Source organism: Haemaphysalis longicornis, unplaced genomic scaffold (assembly GCF_048455015.1).
Source record: "Haemaphysalis longicornis isolate Haplotype H1 unplaced genomic scaffold, Haemaphysalis longicornis Haplotype H1 scaffold_7, whole genome shotgun sequence".
Classification (NCBI taxonomy): Eukaryota; Metazoa; Arthropoda; class Arachnida; order Ixodida; family Ixodidae; genus Haemaphysalis; species Haemaphysalis longicornis.
This window is the reverse complement of record NW_027526422.1, coordinates 69,176,086-69,191,853: the sequence shown is the minus strand read 5'-3', so window position 1 is coordinate 69,191,853 and position 15,768 is coordinate 69,176,086. Positions and strand designations below refer to the sequence as shown.

Here is a 15,768-nt window from a genome sequence, read left to right as displayed (position 1 = left end):
CTTTAAACACACTGAAGGAAAGCGACGATGATGATGAAATACATTCTAAGACAGGGTTCGACACTGCCTCCGGACTTCAGTGGTGTGGGGTTGTACGTTGGCTTTAGGCTTTGGCTGTGTTGAAGTTTACTTTGGCTTCGGATTTTGGGAGTTCGGTTTTTGGACGTAAGGAGAGCGGATTTCTGAGTTTGGCTTTCACTCAGGTTGCATGGGAGACAGCTTTGTGTTCTAACCATCTTTCTCTTCAGAAAGGGGCTTTGATTTTTAATTGCCCTCTAGATTTTTTTATTTTATTATTTTCTGGGTTTTTGTTTTTCGTAGTTGCATATACATTCCCTTTCTGGTGAATAAACTTCGGCTCGTTCAGCGCTGCCGCGGTGTTCTCTCCCTACGTCTCTGTTCTCGTCCCGCTGGTTTCCTTCACGAAATGTTGTTCCAGCTGACCCAACTTGCAACAGTTCTGAAGTCTACCCGCACCCCCAACCCCCTTACCAGTTATCAAAGAATTTCATAATAATGATTAAACATGTGTATTATCGCTGCCTGCCCTCGTGCGCACAGCAGACAAGGCCGATGTGGTTGCCGATCTATATGGGAATCCAGCCGGTGAAAGCTTACGTAAAATCAAATAGAGAAAAGCAATGAAACGGCGCAAGTTCATTGCTTTGTGTAACAAACACACATATCTATTACCTACACGCTTTCTTATAGGTAATAGATACGTGTACTGTGGGTAATGCTTTCCAAGTGAAGATTTTATTTGTAATTCGTTACGTTTATTCATGTCTCGTAATAAGATTTCCCCATCTTTGTTCTAGAATAATTCTTAAGCCTTTACTACACTAATACCATAGCAATCTCCGCCTTGTAACAACCGCAAAACACCCAAAAGTGCGCGGAAAGTTTCTGGGAGGAATCTCAAGGAAAGGTGAGCATTTGTTGAATATCGCGTGCTGTTCGTCGTCATATATGCTGCTTTGCTGTTCAAAAGGAGGATGACGCTGCGAAATAGTCATGAAATTGGGGAATCACTGTTAGAATACCCAAATATTATAGTTAAGTCACCATGAGGCGACAAAGGAATGACGGTTTGGAGCAATGTCCACCACGCATATTTCGTCACTTACAGAGGGACTAGCTGTGATTGAAATGATCACCACCGGTAGTAAAGAAAGCCAATTGAACTTGTAACAAAAATTATATAAACTCTTGCTTGTTTTGTTTTTGTGGTTCTTGCATTTCTTATCATTAATGAGTTTGGATGTTGTTGGTTCGAGAAAGATGAGCACTGGGAGGTGCGTTCTGTAGAACGAGATGTACTTGAACGGTGCTGATTGTAATGTCTGGAAAACTTTTGTCGCAGACGTGGTCCATGACATTTATGCATTTGGATGCTGTTGGTTCGAGAAATATGAGCATTGGGATATGCGTTCTGTAGAACGGGATGTAATTGAATCTGGTTAAGTGCAATCTTTGTAAAACCCATGTCGCGAAAACCATGGACTACAGACATGGCCCATGACACAACCACCTCTCGACACGCGGATGCCGATGTCGGTTTCAAATCGTAGTCTAAAGCTTCCAAAGCCATTTTTTGTTGGCTATAGATACGTTATCATTTTAACTTTCCCGTAAAAATGCTTTACATCTCCTGCTTGGTGGTATTGTCCTGATGAGGCAACATTTAATTTTTGATATGTACAGAAAAAGCCTAAACTTGTCTTGCGGAGATACTAAAGAACTATGTAGTCGAATCTCTACAATTCGATGTCGCCTAAGTGGAATTTTCGGTTAATTGGAAGTGATGGGCTGGTCCCGGAAATATTACAGGCAATTCGATGCGAGAAATCGGTCGATAATTTGAAGCTAAAACATTATATCGGTTAATTAGAAGATATTTTGAATAAAATGTAGCAACATGACCGTTAGTTCTTGATAAAACTTCCAATTTTAAGCGCAAAATACAACCGTTTTCTGCACTATGCCGGCGCATTCGTAACTGGGGAAGGACGCAGTCGATGAATCTGCAGGCCAGTTGAGACTAGCGCCAGCGTACTAGATCCTCAACCTTTTTTCTTGTCTTTTTTTTTCAAGCACAGCTTCGTTCGAGCAATCTACGCGGCGGACGCTACACTTCTAATTAAGCGGTTAGTCTAACTGTCAGAAAAACCCGTGTCGTTTGCTCCAATTGGCGACGAAAGTCAACATTCTGAACAAAATCAAGAAGGGAAACGTGGTTCGTACTAATAACAATGATGTTCTTGTGCTTCTTGTTTGATTGCAATTTCCGTTTCTTTGAAGATTTTTGAGGTCGCCGTAAACTTCGTATTAACGCTAGCAGACTGTGCACCGTAGGCGCCACCAGAGTACTCTTTACACGCAGCCCTCGGTGTCACGTGCTTGTGTTTCTCACGCTTGCTCTGCATTAGGATTTTTCTGTAGCGACTCTGCACGACTGCATTCGAACGACATTTCTATTCTTTCGCTGCTTCATTGTCGGTAACAGACGGGACAGTTTGTACCTCCTTCTGTTATTTCTTTTGCACCCGACGCGCTCATTGTTGCCGTAACGACAATCGCAGTAACGGCAGTGCGGACGGCGGCACGACGTCAGGTGATTACGCATTCGCGAGTGCCTGCATGTAGTCGGCTACCTGCTCTCGTCCCCGCCATGCCACGCAACCATTCTCAGCTGCGCAAAGTGCTGCTAACACCGACGCAAGATGTGCTGATTACGTAAACGCGAGCAAGTGCACTGCGAGCTGGTGCGCTTCTCCCCGTCACGTGATCGTAATCACGCCACCCGTCAATCCGCGTTGCTATGGTTGCGAAGAAACGCGCAAGCTAAGCTGGGAAGCGAGTGGCTGCGCTCTTTGCTGTGAATATGCCAGGCCGGTGCTGCACAACGTTGCTATGATTGTGAAGCAGGATAGGCAGAGAGATTCATAGCGTCAGCTACGAGAGCGAACCGCTAGTGTAGTGATTGATTGTAGGGTTTAATCCGCCGACGCAACGAACGCAATGGGGTGCACCGTAGTGGAGGGCTCCGGATTAATTTTCACCACCTGGGGATCTTTAACGTGCGCCGAAATCTCGTACACGCGGGCTTGCTTTTCGCCTCCATCAGAAAAGCGGCCGCCGCCCCCGGCAATCGAAACCGCGTCCTCGTGCTCAGCAGCACAACGCCCTAACCACTGAGCCACCGTGGCGGGTCCGCTTGTGTAGTGGACAAGATGCCCTTATTGAAATTGAGATGTCGCGGGTTCAGAACTCAATGTCACGTGCCTCCATTTATAGCGCAGTACCTATGGCGTTTTATATAATATTATAGGATTTGCTTTGGCGAAAGTGCATGACACCAAGGGTTACAGAGGGTTAAACGAATTACCTCCTTAAGACGATGCAGAAGTGCTTACGCATTGAAAAAGCTACAATATACTAACATTTTCTAGAGCCCACCCACATGGACGCACGCACACAGACGCACGCACACACACGCACACACACAGAAAAGGCTTTGTAAAACAATCCCCAACAACCGTTCATACACTTCGCGTGTTGTGGTGACGGGCACGCTATCTGCATCGGTACAGGGCTGTGAGCTCACAGAATATCAAAAAGGAGGTTAATGCATACGCAGAAGGAGCCGTCTACCAGTAGACCTCAGGACGCTCGACTTTCGAAATGGCAGAACGTTAGACAAATGCAATTAGGTCGTTTGAGCAGGAACAGATGCTGCAGCAACTTTCAGTACTTCATAACAAAGTTGAAATAGCAGGAGGCTCAAGTCCACGTTGGCATCAAGCAAGCGGCAAAGCTTTATTCACTGGTAGCTTGAATAGGCACTCTGTACCAGACAGAGGCCCCTGTGAGCCCAGAAATTTTTCTAAGAAAGCTGCCCGCAGAGCTCGTGGGCATCAATAAACAAGTGACGATTTTTCAACCTCTCATAACCCACTTCCTGCACCATGCCGTGTGAGTCGTGTACGGCGCTGACTTCAGACATGGTTAAAAAAACAGCCGTGATGAATGCATTACTTCCTGCTTGCCTTTTTTGTCTACAAGCGTATTGGGCGGCTCCAATACCAGCGACTAACGTTTTGTGATCTGCGCCACTTGGACTGTTTGTTGGTATAGGCTTTTGTTATCATGGCAATGCCTTCTTTGTGTTGGCGTTCGTGGCTTGACTCGCCCTAATAATGGTTGTTGGCATCTCAGGCAGGGTGTTGACCCTTAGCAAATTGAATGTTACTATCAGAGGCCGCGATGAGCATAGCGCTTTTTCCAACAGAAAGGACGCCCCGAACCACTAGGATATAGAAAATAGCGCCGGCCTGCTTGCGAGGCAAACATGAGCGCTACGTGCCTGTAGCTGCGGTGCTCGCCGATAAGGTTATGTATTGTGTGAAGTCATTGTGATGAATGTTAGGCACGCGCTCAATTGTCAAATCATCATTGATTATTAGCGTTGGCAGAATTAACAAGTGGCTACCTAGTCATTACACTGATCATACAAGATCGCGATACTAACTTACGATAAATCCCCGACGCGGAACACTTCATTTATGCAAGGGAGCTTGTTAAGGTTACGGTTTCATCTAGCACACAGGCGGAATCCTTGCCGAAATGAATACATGAAGTAGGGTTTTTTTTTTTGTCCAGCTATTTCGTAAGGAGTGGTAGCTCTGCGATGGAACGTTCCCCTAGCCCGTGGTAAGCCTCCTGGATTGAACGTCAGCAACTGCGCAATAGACCATTCCTGGGCATAAAATTTCTTCACAAACAGTTCCCAAGCCATCTTGAAATCCTTGTGCGTGCGTGAAGGAGTGGACATCTTTCACGCAAATCGTGAAGACAAAACATATCTGGCGGACTGTCAGTTCTGGGTATAAAGCCCAGGCTCTTTTGCTTCGGAAGTGAAAATCGCAACTACTTGGCCACGATTTGTGGCTCATACAAAAGTATAAATGAGCGGTTTTGTTTAAAATCTACATGTTTTGTCATGCCCAGAAGGCGAGAGAAAAATTTGGCCGTGTTTGAACGCGATGAAATCAAGCTTGTCGCGGTTTTTCCCTGAGAACGCGCAGTGAACGCGCACGCAATCGCACCACAACATGAAACACAGATGCATGGGCCTGATTCTCTAAAAAGACCGGCCTTCGTTTTGAAATGACGCAGTGGCGCCATGCAAATGCATGTGTTCTGGGGTTGGATGTCGTCGCTTTGAGAAGCTGTGCACTCAGTGTGAGCCGCAGAAAAGCACTGTGGCAAGGGCGCGAGGCGACAAGTGAAACGATGGGGGGCAGTGGGTGTCGCTTCGCGCCCTTGCCACAGTACTTTTCTGCGGCTCACACTGAGTGCACAGCTTCTCAAAGCGATGGCCCCAACCCCAGAACACATGCATTTGCATGGCGCTACCCCGTCGTTTCAAAGCGACGCCTCGTCGTTTTAGAGAATTGGGCTCCTGCTCGGCACAGTCTCCGGTCTAGGCGCCAACGCTCGGTGAATTTGGACCCGCCGCGGTGGCTCAGTGGCTGAGGCGTTGTGCTGCTGAGCACGAAGGCACGGGTTTGATTACCGGCCGTGGCGGCCGCTTTTGTGATGTAGGTGAAAAGCAAAAACGTACGTGTGTTGGCGATTGAGGCCCACGTTAAAGATTTCCAGGTGGTCAAAGTTAATCCGGAGCCATCCTCTACGGTGCGCCTCGTCGCCTGTGAAGCATCGGCCTGTAACTCTACAATCAATCAATATCAATCAATCAATCAATCAATCAGTGAACTTGGACGTAGCCGCCATCTAATTGCATCATTTTCTGAGTGCACGTGGCCTTTGCCTTTCTCCCTATCCCTTGTCCCCACCCCTCCCCTTGGAAGGAACGATCGAAGAGACGCTTTCACTGCGCAACCGTACGAGTCGCAGGCTTGACCTTGGCTGTGCCTCAAGGTCAGATTGACGCTACGAGGAACGAGCCCTTTTAATGGGTTTGCACCTGCAGTAATAATAGAGCGTTCGCTCTAAAACTCACAGTGGTCTGTACAGTTGCCAAAAACGACATATATTGCGAGTTCGGCATATGCGAGACGGAAGCATGCATGCAGGGGATAAGCCACAAATTGGATAGGATGTGTGCACCCCGAATGCTCTGCCAGTGGGGCGCCTTTCGAGTGTTCGAGAGCGGGGTAAGTTTATTGTCCGTGTTTACATTTTCGCGGGGGCGCCATTGCGCTTGAGGGGCTAGCCACGAGGAAGGCCCGGACGGGTCAGCAACTAGCGACGCAATCCCGTTCCTCCGTATCTTTCGTCTCTGTTGTGGTCACTGATAACGCAACCACGAGGATAAAGGCGATAAGTAAGCTAGCGTGACAGATTACGACGGCCTGGTAGGCCTTGAGCAACGGGGTTTCAGAAAGAAAATGTGATTCAATGGTGCCGTGTACGGAGAGAATGCGGAAGACGAAATTAAACAGAAAACTGGCTCAGCTTGCACTGGTTTTGCAAGGCTGGAGAATCTGGGGAAAATCGGGGCTGGAGAAAATGTGGCTTGACAGAACCGAAAGTGAAACTGGTCTGAATTCCAATCTTTGGCATCGTCCAATGACATAGCAACTCGTATGCGCGTCACTGCTGTTAGTTGCGGCCGCCGGAAATGTCGCATGGTATTTTTCTTCCTTATAAATTAAATACTGCCTTATGGACCGGAGGAACGATGAAAAGAGTGTTTATTTGAGCCAGTATATGCAAATAATTTCACAATTTCAGCAATGCAAACAAAAACAAGTTTCACAAATTCACTTCAGTGTCCATAGAAGCCTACTCAGACAATGTTCAACTGGGTCACATCTTTTTAATTTATTGCTTCAGACATTATGCAATGGCGCTGACCGTTCCCGCGTCGACAGTAACCGCAATCACGATTTTTTACTCGTCGATTTCTTTGCCACAGGTAAATTGCCTGAGTCGAGAGAAATGGTCATGGCAGTCACTGTTTTAAACTCGCTAGATGTCTCACCTCACCAATCTACACTTTGAACCTCTTAATGGTATGCTCAAAGGAAATTGAATCCAGCAGCTGAAAGAACTGTCTCAACATGTAATGCGTTTTGCCAGCCAAACTATTCGAGCGTCATGGAAGACTGTCAAGCTGTGACCTCTCGGGGTGGTAGTATGACACGCACAATACGTCTTCATAGATATAAAAAACCATTTTCAGCCCAGCAGGGTTATAATTTGCGGCAAGTTGTTCGCAAAACAAATGCGCAAATGCTACGACACAGGGCGCGCGAAGAGAACGATGCAAGGTTGTCTACTATTGTAAGTGCCACCCACCGAATTTGACAGGGAACGCGCACTCACAAAAGACGCTCAAAAGAATAGAAAGTGGCCACGACACCTTCGGTAGCTTCTCGTCATCAAACCGTCTGAAGACGAAGTTACTCGAAGAAACTAAGTCAGTTAGTTAAAGGTTTTATTTGACAGGAAGGCCACGGCCATTGAGGGGGTGGTTGGGGTTGGGATGGGAAGGGGGATATATAGTATATGATCAGTTTCAGTTCTTTGTTCACACTTCACACTTCACAGTTCACACTTAGTTTCACACTAAGTTCACACTCACACTTAGTTCACATTCCAAACTTAGTTCACACTTCATAGTTTTTCAGACGTGTGACAGACTAGACATCGTCCTGCTAGACGACCCGCGCCAGACCACTCTTAACTGCAAAGTTAAAAGCTCTGTAAGAAGCTCACCGCAGTCTATGTTGTCTGATATTTCAGAGAAGGTAAACGGGATGTGACGTGACAGAAGCTGTGTTCGATGCTTCTGGCAGTATACGCGTGACCGAATAAGATGGTGTAGATCCTATTTGTCGCCCAAATTGTAATAAGGGCAATGTTCCCGTCCCTCAAATCTGCGGGTCTGTTTCTGCATTATATGGGTAGTATACGCAGCGTCAGCACAAAACTTATTTATGAATACTTCAGCCGCTCTTGGTTGCGTGCCAGCATTGAACAGGTAACCTGTCGGGGAAGCCATCCGGTATTCCTGTTGTCTTGCCTTCTTAAGTCGGAGCAGGAGAAGAGGCGGGGCCGCAGAAGCAAACAAGGAGGAGTTTGGTGGAAATGAACGAACGATGCTCTCCTGCGCTGCCTCGTGGGCAACCCGATTTCCTGTGTTCGTTTCCTCATGGCCCAGCGTCCAGTCAGTACGGCCTTGCACGAAGTTCAAGTTGAAGCAAAATAGAGTTGACTATTGGGCTGGAGGAGAAAGGCTTCCGGAGTTCTTGTACAACCTCAAATGAATTTGTGAGGATACGCACGTGTCCACGGGGCTGGTTATCGAGATCATAGCATAGATGACTAAGGGAATTATTTATAGTGTACAATTCACCTTCCAGAATGGTGGAATTATTATAGTTGAGTGCAGAGCTGCCATTTAAAGATGCATGTTCCGGGCATATTCATGCAGTGCCAACAGTGCTCGGTGTAATGCTTGCATCTGTGAAAATGTCCACTTCCCCTTTGAGTTTAGTGTTCTGTAGGTGCCGAATTCGCCGTTTTCTTGCATGGCACTTGTTTTGTGGTATCGCTCTGGAACTGTGGCCTAGGGCATTATCTGTGAACGTCCAAGGTGCCAACGCAGTGGCTAGAGGGACTCCTGGGGGAGGCTTCTGGGCGTCCCATACCAAAAGTTCGATGCCCTGCCTTGTGAGGCTGCGTTTAGCGCCAGCCTGACATTGCGTTTCTTGCATAATAGTGTCTATAGGTGGAATGGGGACAGCACGCTCGAGGGCGTCGATTGGGGTATGTTTTGGAAGGCAGGTATTGCTGACAGAGTAGCTCTGTGTAGAGCACGAAGAGTTTTAAGGTTTGTCTTATTGAGGTCATAAAGGGGGGCGCCGTATGTCATTGGGCGAATTGCGACAGCTCGAGCCATGGAGAGGCATGCACGTTGATTTACTCCACCACACCTATTGGACAAACGAACAGGAAGTGCGATCATCTGTTTCCATTTTGTCTTAATTGCGACAGCAAGGCCTTGGGACTACCACTACTACAGAGAGGGAGGCCAAGGAGCCGACCTGATCCTCTCGCTGCCTCTATGACCCTTCCACTAATATACAGAATGGAATCCTCTATGTGCGCGTTTCCTTTGAAGTTTGTCACAACCAGCAGCTCGGTTTTTTCTGGGGCTAGTTCAAGGTCTAGATCGGGTAAAACCTCCTCGAGTGTGTTCACCGGAGCTTGTAGTTCTGTAATCATGCCCTGCTTAGTGTGATAGTCGCAGCCTTCGGTCAAGATAGTAATATCGTCGGCGTATATTGCGAACAGAGTCGATGTTTCCTTCTCCAATTCCCGTGCATTCTGAGCTATAACTATGTTAAAAAGTACGGGGCCGAGTAGAGATTCCTGTGGGACTTCCCTTCTGTTGTGGTATGTATTTCGTGCACGGGTTAAGGCTTGGGCGAGTTGGTGCATGATTACAAATAGGGGAACAGCGCAAACACAGACAAAACACAAGAAGAAGGTGACAACCACGAGCGCTGTGGTTGTCACCTTCTTCTTCTTGTGTTTTGTCGGGGTTTGCGCTGTTCCCCTATTCGTAATGTATTTCGTGCTCATCCGGGTAGTGAGCCGTAGCGCTGAACCGATCGATTTTTGAGAAAGCTGCGTATCCAGTTTTGTGAACGCACACTGGAGAACGCCTGGGCAAGCGCTTTCAGTATGGCCGCCTGGTCGACTCTGTCAAAGGCCTTGCGGAGGTCGACAGTGAGGACATAGTCGGGAAGATCACGGCGATGCGCTTGTCGGTTGATTGCTCTTCTAAGTAACCAGATGCAGTCATGCGTACCAAAGTTCAGTCGGAATCGTGTCTGTGCTGTATGAAACCAAGCCTTTACATGTTCGAGGTAATATTGCATTCGGTTGTTTATTAGTCGTTCCATCTATTTACACAGCATAGGGGAAAGAGAGATCAGTTGCAGGTTGGTTACTTCTGAGGGGTCTTTGCCAGGCTTTGGGATGAGATTGATCAGAGTAAGATTGCTAGTTTCTGGGATTCCACCGTTTGCCAAGAGTCGTTACTTAAACTGAGCAGATGTTAATGTTGAAGTTCATCCAGGTTGCGGATACGCTGACACGTTATGCCGTCATGGCCTCGTGCCGATTTCTTTTTGCTTTGCCGTATTGCAGCCGCATTGCCTTATTGCTTTGCCGTATTGAACTAAGTCGAGCTCATTCTGCCTGATACTACCGTGGTGTGTCCGTCAATGATGTTTCAATCCAAGAAAGTTTACTCTAAAAGGTTATCTACTATAATTAACCTTTTGTGATGTAGTTTTCAGCACATATTTTAGGTCGGTGTACGCGCAGACAAAAGGATACTTTTAGGCAGCAGGTTCAGTTTCAGTTTCAGTTTATTAGTGATTCCAAAAAAGTAGTACAGCAACAATATTGCGCAGACGAGGGCCCGATAGTTAGAAACTGTAAAGGGGCTCTCTATGAATAATAGCAAACCATAAATTAGGTCAAGCAAACAAGCAACATGTAATACGGGTAAAAGGCAATCAAATATACAGTTTCTTCGGAACACTGATCAAGATAGCTACGGAAAACAACAGGCAGTCAAAATCAATGCACAGAAAAAAAGAAAAAAAAGAAGAAAAGCGAATAGTGAATGCTATTTAACGGTACACATTGTCAAGCAAAACACAATTATCTAGACTATATAACACAAAAACACCGCAACAAGCAGCTAATAATTTAACAGTGAAAATGTCAGCGATTTTTTGAATAATTGAAATGTAGATAGCAGATTTTATCGAAAGGGGCAAGTCATTCCACAAAGAAATGGCCGCAAAGGCTGAGGCCATTTTTCCATAATGTGTGAGGGGTGCAGGTAAAGAAAATTAAGGTTGTTTGCAAATATGGCTATATTGATATTTTGTTAAAAGGAAAATCAATAAAATTACACAGTAATTGGCATTTTCCCATTAAAACAACATAACAACGATGCTATAAAAATAATTTGATGGGGTGGTTATTTTCTTGCTTCAATTCCGCTACGGAAAAAGATCACGTGTTAATCACTGTGAAAAAGTACTAAGCCGAGTGGTTTCTTACATTGCAGCAAATACCTACTGTAACTCATCAGCAAATGATCGGAACTTCCCTTCCGTAGCAGTACCTCCGTGACGTACAAAGGCGCTGTGGTCCTGTGAACGAGGTTACGGGCCTCAAATCAGAACCTTGTGGGTGGAATGCAAAGGTACTCGTGTACAGGCAACCGAACCCAGCCGTTACACGTAAAGTGTCCTGGGTGTATGTACTATCAGCATCAAATGAAACGTGAACACGAAAATATGAACCTAAACGCAAAAATACCGCGATTTCTTTCAATTCAAGCCGGAATGACGCGTGGTTTAGTTACAAAAACAAAGTTTGGGAAAAGTGGATTACCAAATATACCAATAGCTTGCCATTATATCAACTCTACGAACGGTATTTTTCAATTTCGCACGTTCTGGTTCAAATTTCGTGTTCGCGTTTCATTTGACGCCCGTAGTACACTGAACTCCACAGTAATACTGTTAATCGACAGTATTAAGGAGATTCTCGGTGCCATCCTACAATGCACCGCTGTAAGCAGGAAAACGTCCCTGAAGGCCAAAAAGGCGAGTAGGCAGCGTAGGTGCAAATACGGTCTTCGGGTTACTAGGAAACCTGTTGCAGGGCCATGGCATAATACTGTTTACCCTTGTCATCCAGACGGTAAGCACATGCCTGCGCTATCGCTTGCCTTTCGCCGCCAACATGCGCGCGCCCCGAAACGTCATAGTCAACAAGGCCACCCGCCAGCTTGAGCACCGCATTTCCCTACCGAGCAAATGCCTATGTCCTAGCTGTTTCTCTATCAGCCATGCTTTATGACACTTAGGCACACAAGTTGGCTGATCCGGTTTATCAAGCGTCTGGAGCGAAATCAGCGCACGCGCTTTTAATATCTCGTGGTTGCAGTCCCAGCACAAAAGGGGTGAGGTGAAAACAAGGGAAACCGCTTGAGTCCAACGCCTACCATAAAAACAAAAACAAAAGAAGGTGGCTTTGTCGAGAGCGCTCTCCCTTGTGTAAGTGTCCGGGCCGATTTGCCGCATCACGTAGCACGTGTACGGACTACGGCGAAGGAGCCTGTTATCGCTTCAGCTTCTTTTCACACAACCCTGCCCTAGACGCTATCGGAGGTTGTCTTGTTTATCGAGGGAATGCAAAAAGACGCACGATGACACGCGGTATCTTGTGTTTTGTTCCCTCGCCACAAGGGTAGCAAGGACCGGGGCCTCCCGCTGAACGAGCAGAGCTGTCAAGCCCGCCGTGGCCGACCGACGCACTGCGGGCCAGAACCATGTTGCACGCCATCCTGCTCGTGCTCCTGAGCGTCGTCCTCCTGGTCGTCGGGTAAGCCCACCGGTGCACGAACCCTCTACACACCTATACACAAACACAGAGAAATAAGGAAAGGCTTAGGGGCGTTACACATGTTGAAAACGCCGCCTACATTTCAGTTAGGCTCCGTATGGTGTAGGATTCTTGCCGGCAATCATGTGAACTTCCAATCGTGCGGCACAGGTATTAAATATTCGAAGCGCACGCGCCATCGATTGGATTATTCTTAGTTTGGAAAATTGTTGCTGCTGACGGAAGCTGCGAAATCCGCCCTTTGTGTAGGCCGTTCTTTGATTTCCTGTTTCGCGGCATTTTTGCGGGTGGGCTGCTTTCTTTCTTGAAGATATGTTTCGCACTTGTGTACGCGGCGTCTGGATACCTTCGTTGTCGCGACACTCTGCTCATCCTCGACATGAACAATTACTCCTACCGTCTGCGTTCAGCAATTACGAATGTATTGTGAAAGGCCTACTTACTTCATGTCGACTACACCCATGCTACGAATATTACATTTAATCAATCGTAGCGCACTGTTAAACCAGTACCGGCGGAGTTTTACGGAACACGACTATGTGGTTCCAGCGTTTAGGCTTCAACTTCGAATACTGCCTATATATTAGTCTGCCCGTTTCGTGCTTTGGTACAAGCTTAGAACGGCCTTGGAATGTTCATTACGCCATCTGTTTAGAAGTAGCAACATTCTTTACCTCGTTACTTCCACTGTTGCCGCATTTTGTAACAGTTCATCCTTTTATCACTCCAATTAGCTATGACTACTCCTGTGCAGCACGAAAAAAATTCCAGTTAAGCCATTGCAACAAGGAACTGTCTTTCAGCTGCAAGCCGAAATGCCCGAAACAGAGTCGACTTCGTGTAGGCGTATTTAATTACCGAATGAGCCGTTCGGCTTGCCTTCTGCATTCGGGTGCACTTTCTTTCCTTTCGGGGGATTTGACTGGGGAAGGTGGTGGGGCAGCGGCCAGTGATCACTGTCACACTAGAAGCCGAGGTGGCCACGCCAGATGCTGGTCACCAAAAGGGGAGCAAACTAAGTAATGCCGCCAATGCAGATTATATCGAATACGTGAAGCACGATTTCGTGGAGTGGTTTCTTTTGACTTATGACTACCAGATTGCTTCTTTTTAAGGAGTTTTTCGGGACTTATGCCACGCGTTCCATCTTTCTGATTGAAGCGGCGTGTCCCTTTTTTAAGGGCTGATTACTGTGGAAATGTTTGCTCGCTACAGTTGTATTTTTTTATAATTAATATGCCATAATCGCATTTTGGCTTTCTTGTGTCATATGAAAGAGAATATTTCCGTGAAGGCGGCATAAGCTTTACCCAGCTTGACAGAATTTTAGGCGTTGATCTGCCAGTGGGCTCAGTTGCATCGTGTAGCGGCAAGCTACTCAGCTCAACGTTAAAAACAGCAGAAACAACGCTTTTCAGATATGCGAACGTAGGACTGCAATGACATAAATGTAAACGTACGCCCGCTGCGCAGTTTTTCTAGCCACAACGTAAAAAGAACCGTTTTTCGGTGCCAGCGCGCAATTCGCAAATCCGATCGGAAGGAGTGCTTGAGAGCGTCAAATCTCCGTGTTTTTTCTTTAATGAAGTTTTGCTTGTTACGTTATTCTGTGCACTTAAAATTTAAGTGCAGGCTAAAAATGAAGCCTGTCACTTTGAAGAAAACGTTTTGCTACCAAGCCCTACTTATCCTGAGCGTAGGAATGGTATCGCGAAAATTGAATGGGTTGGTGCCCTTCAAGAAATGCTAGCACCTGCTCAACTGTTCTTACATCCCCACAAAAATGTTGTTTACGCATCACCGCTGGCACCGATTTCAAAATTGACTTCCCAGTTAAGTGAAGAGCCCGCTTCAAGAAACGTTCGAACTTATTAGGTTAATTAATAGGGCACTGCATTAAAAGCCCCTACCGCTAGGTAAACCCCATTGAGCTTAGGTTTACGCGTAAAGATGAATGTGTTTTCCATTTCAGGATATTGGCCAAGACCTTCACGTTCTGGAAAGGAAAAGGCATCCCTTACCTGTCGTTTTTCGACTACATGGGTGTAGTACGCGACAACTTCACAGGGGTGAGTGCGATCTTCAAAATCGTCTCCTTTATGTAAAAACCGAAAACGCAATGTTAAGATATATCGCTATGACGCACGGTTGTTAATGCTCGTTAATACGCCAAGGCAGCGACATTCCAACTTTTCTTGCGGAGCACATATTTCGCGAACAGCCACTGAATTGTGACAGCGCGTTACTCAGTTCTTGCCGCTCCTACATCTTTTTCGTATTTCTAAATTGAAAGCCGTCTGCCTTTGAAGAGAGAAAAGTGAAGGCAAGATTTCGTTGATTTCGTCTAGTCTCACGAAACTAAACCACCTGAGTATCAATTCACCTGTTTTCAAAACTATTTCCACATGTGTGACGCCGCGGTCACTGCAGTTGGCATGGCGGCGAACTCCGATTGTTTGGTCGTAGTCTGTTTCCCCGAGTGCGCTAGCCATACAATTGAGGTTGTGAGTAGTGACGCCAGGCGGGTACTGGGCTCGGAGCGCTCCCAATCGCGTCCGCTCCCAAGCCCCCTTCCCACAGGGCTTGCAAAGCGATGACGTAACCGCTTCCGTGTTCAGTTACCCGACGCTCGACCATGTCGTTTGCCCGCGCGTGCAGCAGTAGCTCTGTACTTCGTCCCAGAAATATCGGGCAGTGTTGCATACCGGGAAGGCGTGATGAAGAGGCTCCGCTCTTGCCACAGACGACGCGGACCACGAAGTAGGGCAAAAATCCCTGTGATCTTTGCCGCGCCATAACCGGCAGCAGTAGAACGTGAAAACGGAATAATTTCAATGCTCAGAGATATAACAGTCACAAAGATGAAGCAAGCCCAATCAGCCAGTCGGGGGACAGTGCCGGCTGCGGGCCCTGTATCCGCTGCTCCAGAAGGCACACCAAACTTCCCAGCAACGCAGAAGACTTATGAACTAGCCAGAAAATACTTACGAACTAGTCAGGCACTTCTAGCCCTTTTGTTTTCTCTTCCTCTTAGAATCCTTTAAATCATCCAGGTCAGAGTTAGCCACTTTTGGGCGAATAAAACGGGCTTATTGAGATGTCTGATCAGTCGCGGTGTGGGTAAAAGGGCCTCAGGGGGCAGTTTGGGCGCTTTCTCACAGCGTGAACATGAAAGTTCCCGGCCATTTCTGAAATCGTGATTTTACTGGCAGTCGCAGGATAGCGCTGATACTGGGAAAAGGTCAACTGGTGCACTAGTCCTTTCGAAGTTGTGGGGCTCTTTGATTACCAGACCCT

General features: G+C 46.8%; 1 protein-coding gene across 2 annotated transcripts in view; it reads left to right on the top strand.

The window, feature by feature from the left end:
* Nucleotides 1-15,768, top strand: part of LOC144145860 (cytochrome P450 3A41-like) — an 88,848-nt gene that overhangs the window by 56,428 nt on the left and 16,652 nt on the right. Inside the window, exons 2-3 of one of the 2 annotated variants that reach the window (XM_077677666.1) lie at nucleotides 12,320-12,450; nucleotides 14,444-14,540. In XM_077677666.1, coding sequence (XP_077533792.1) covers nucleotides 12,398-12,450; nucleotides 14,444-14,540 — 150 coding nt within the window. In that variant the 5' untranslated portion in view covers nucleotides 12,320-12,397. Of the gene's footprint in view, nucleotides 1-12,314; nucleotides 12,451-14,443; nucleotides 14,541-15,768 lie in introns of both variants that reach the window. The other variant, XM_077677665.1, reaches the window with a different exon arrangement.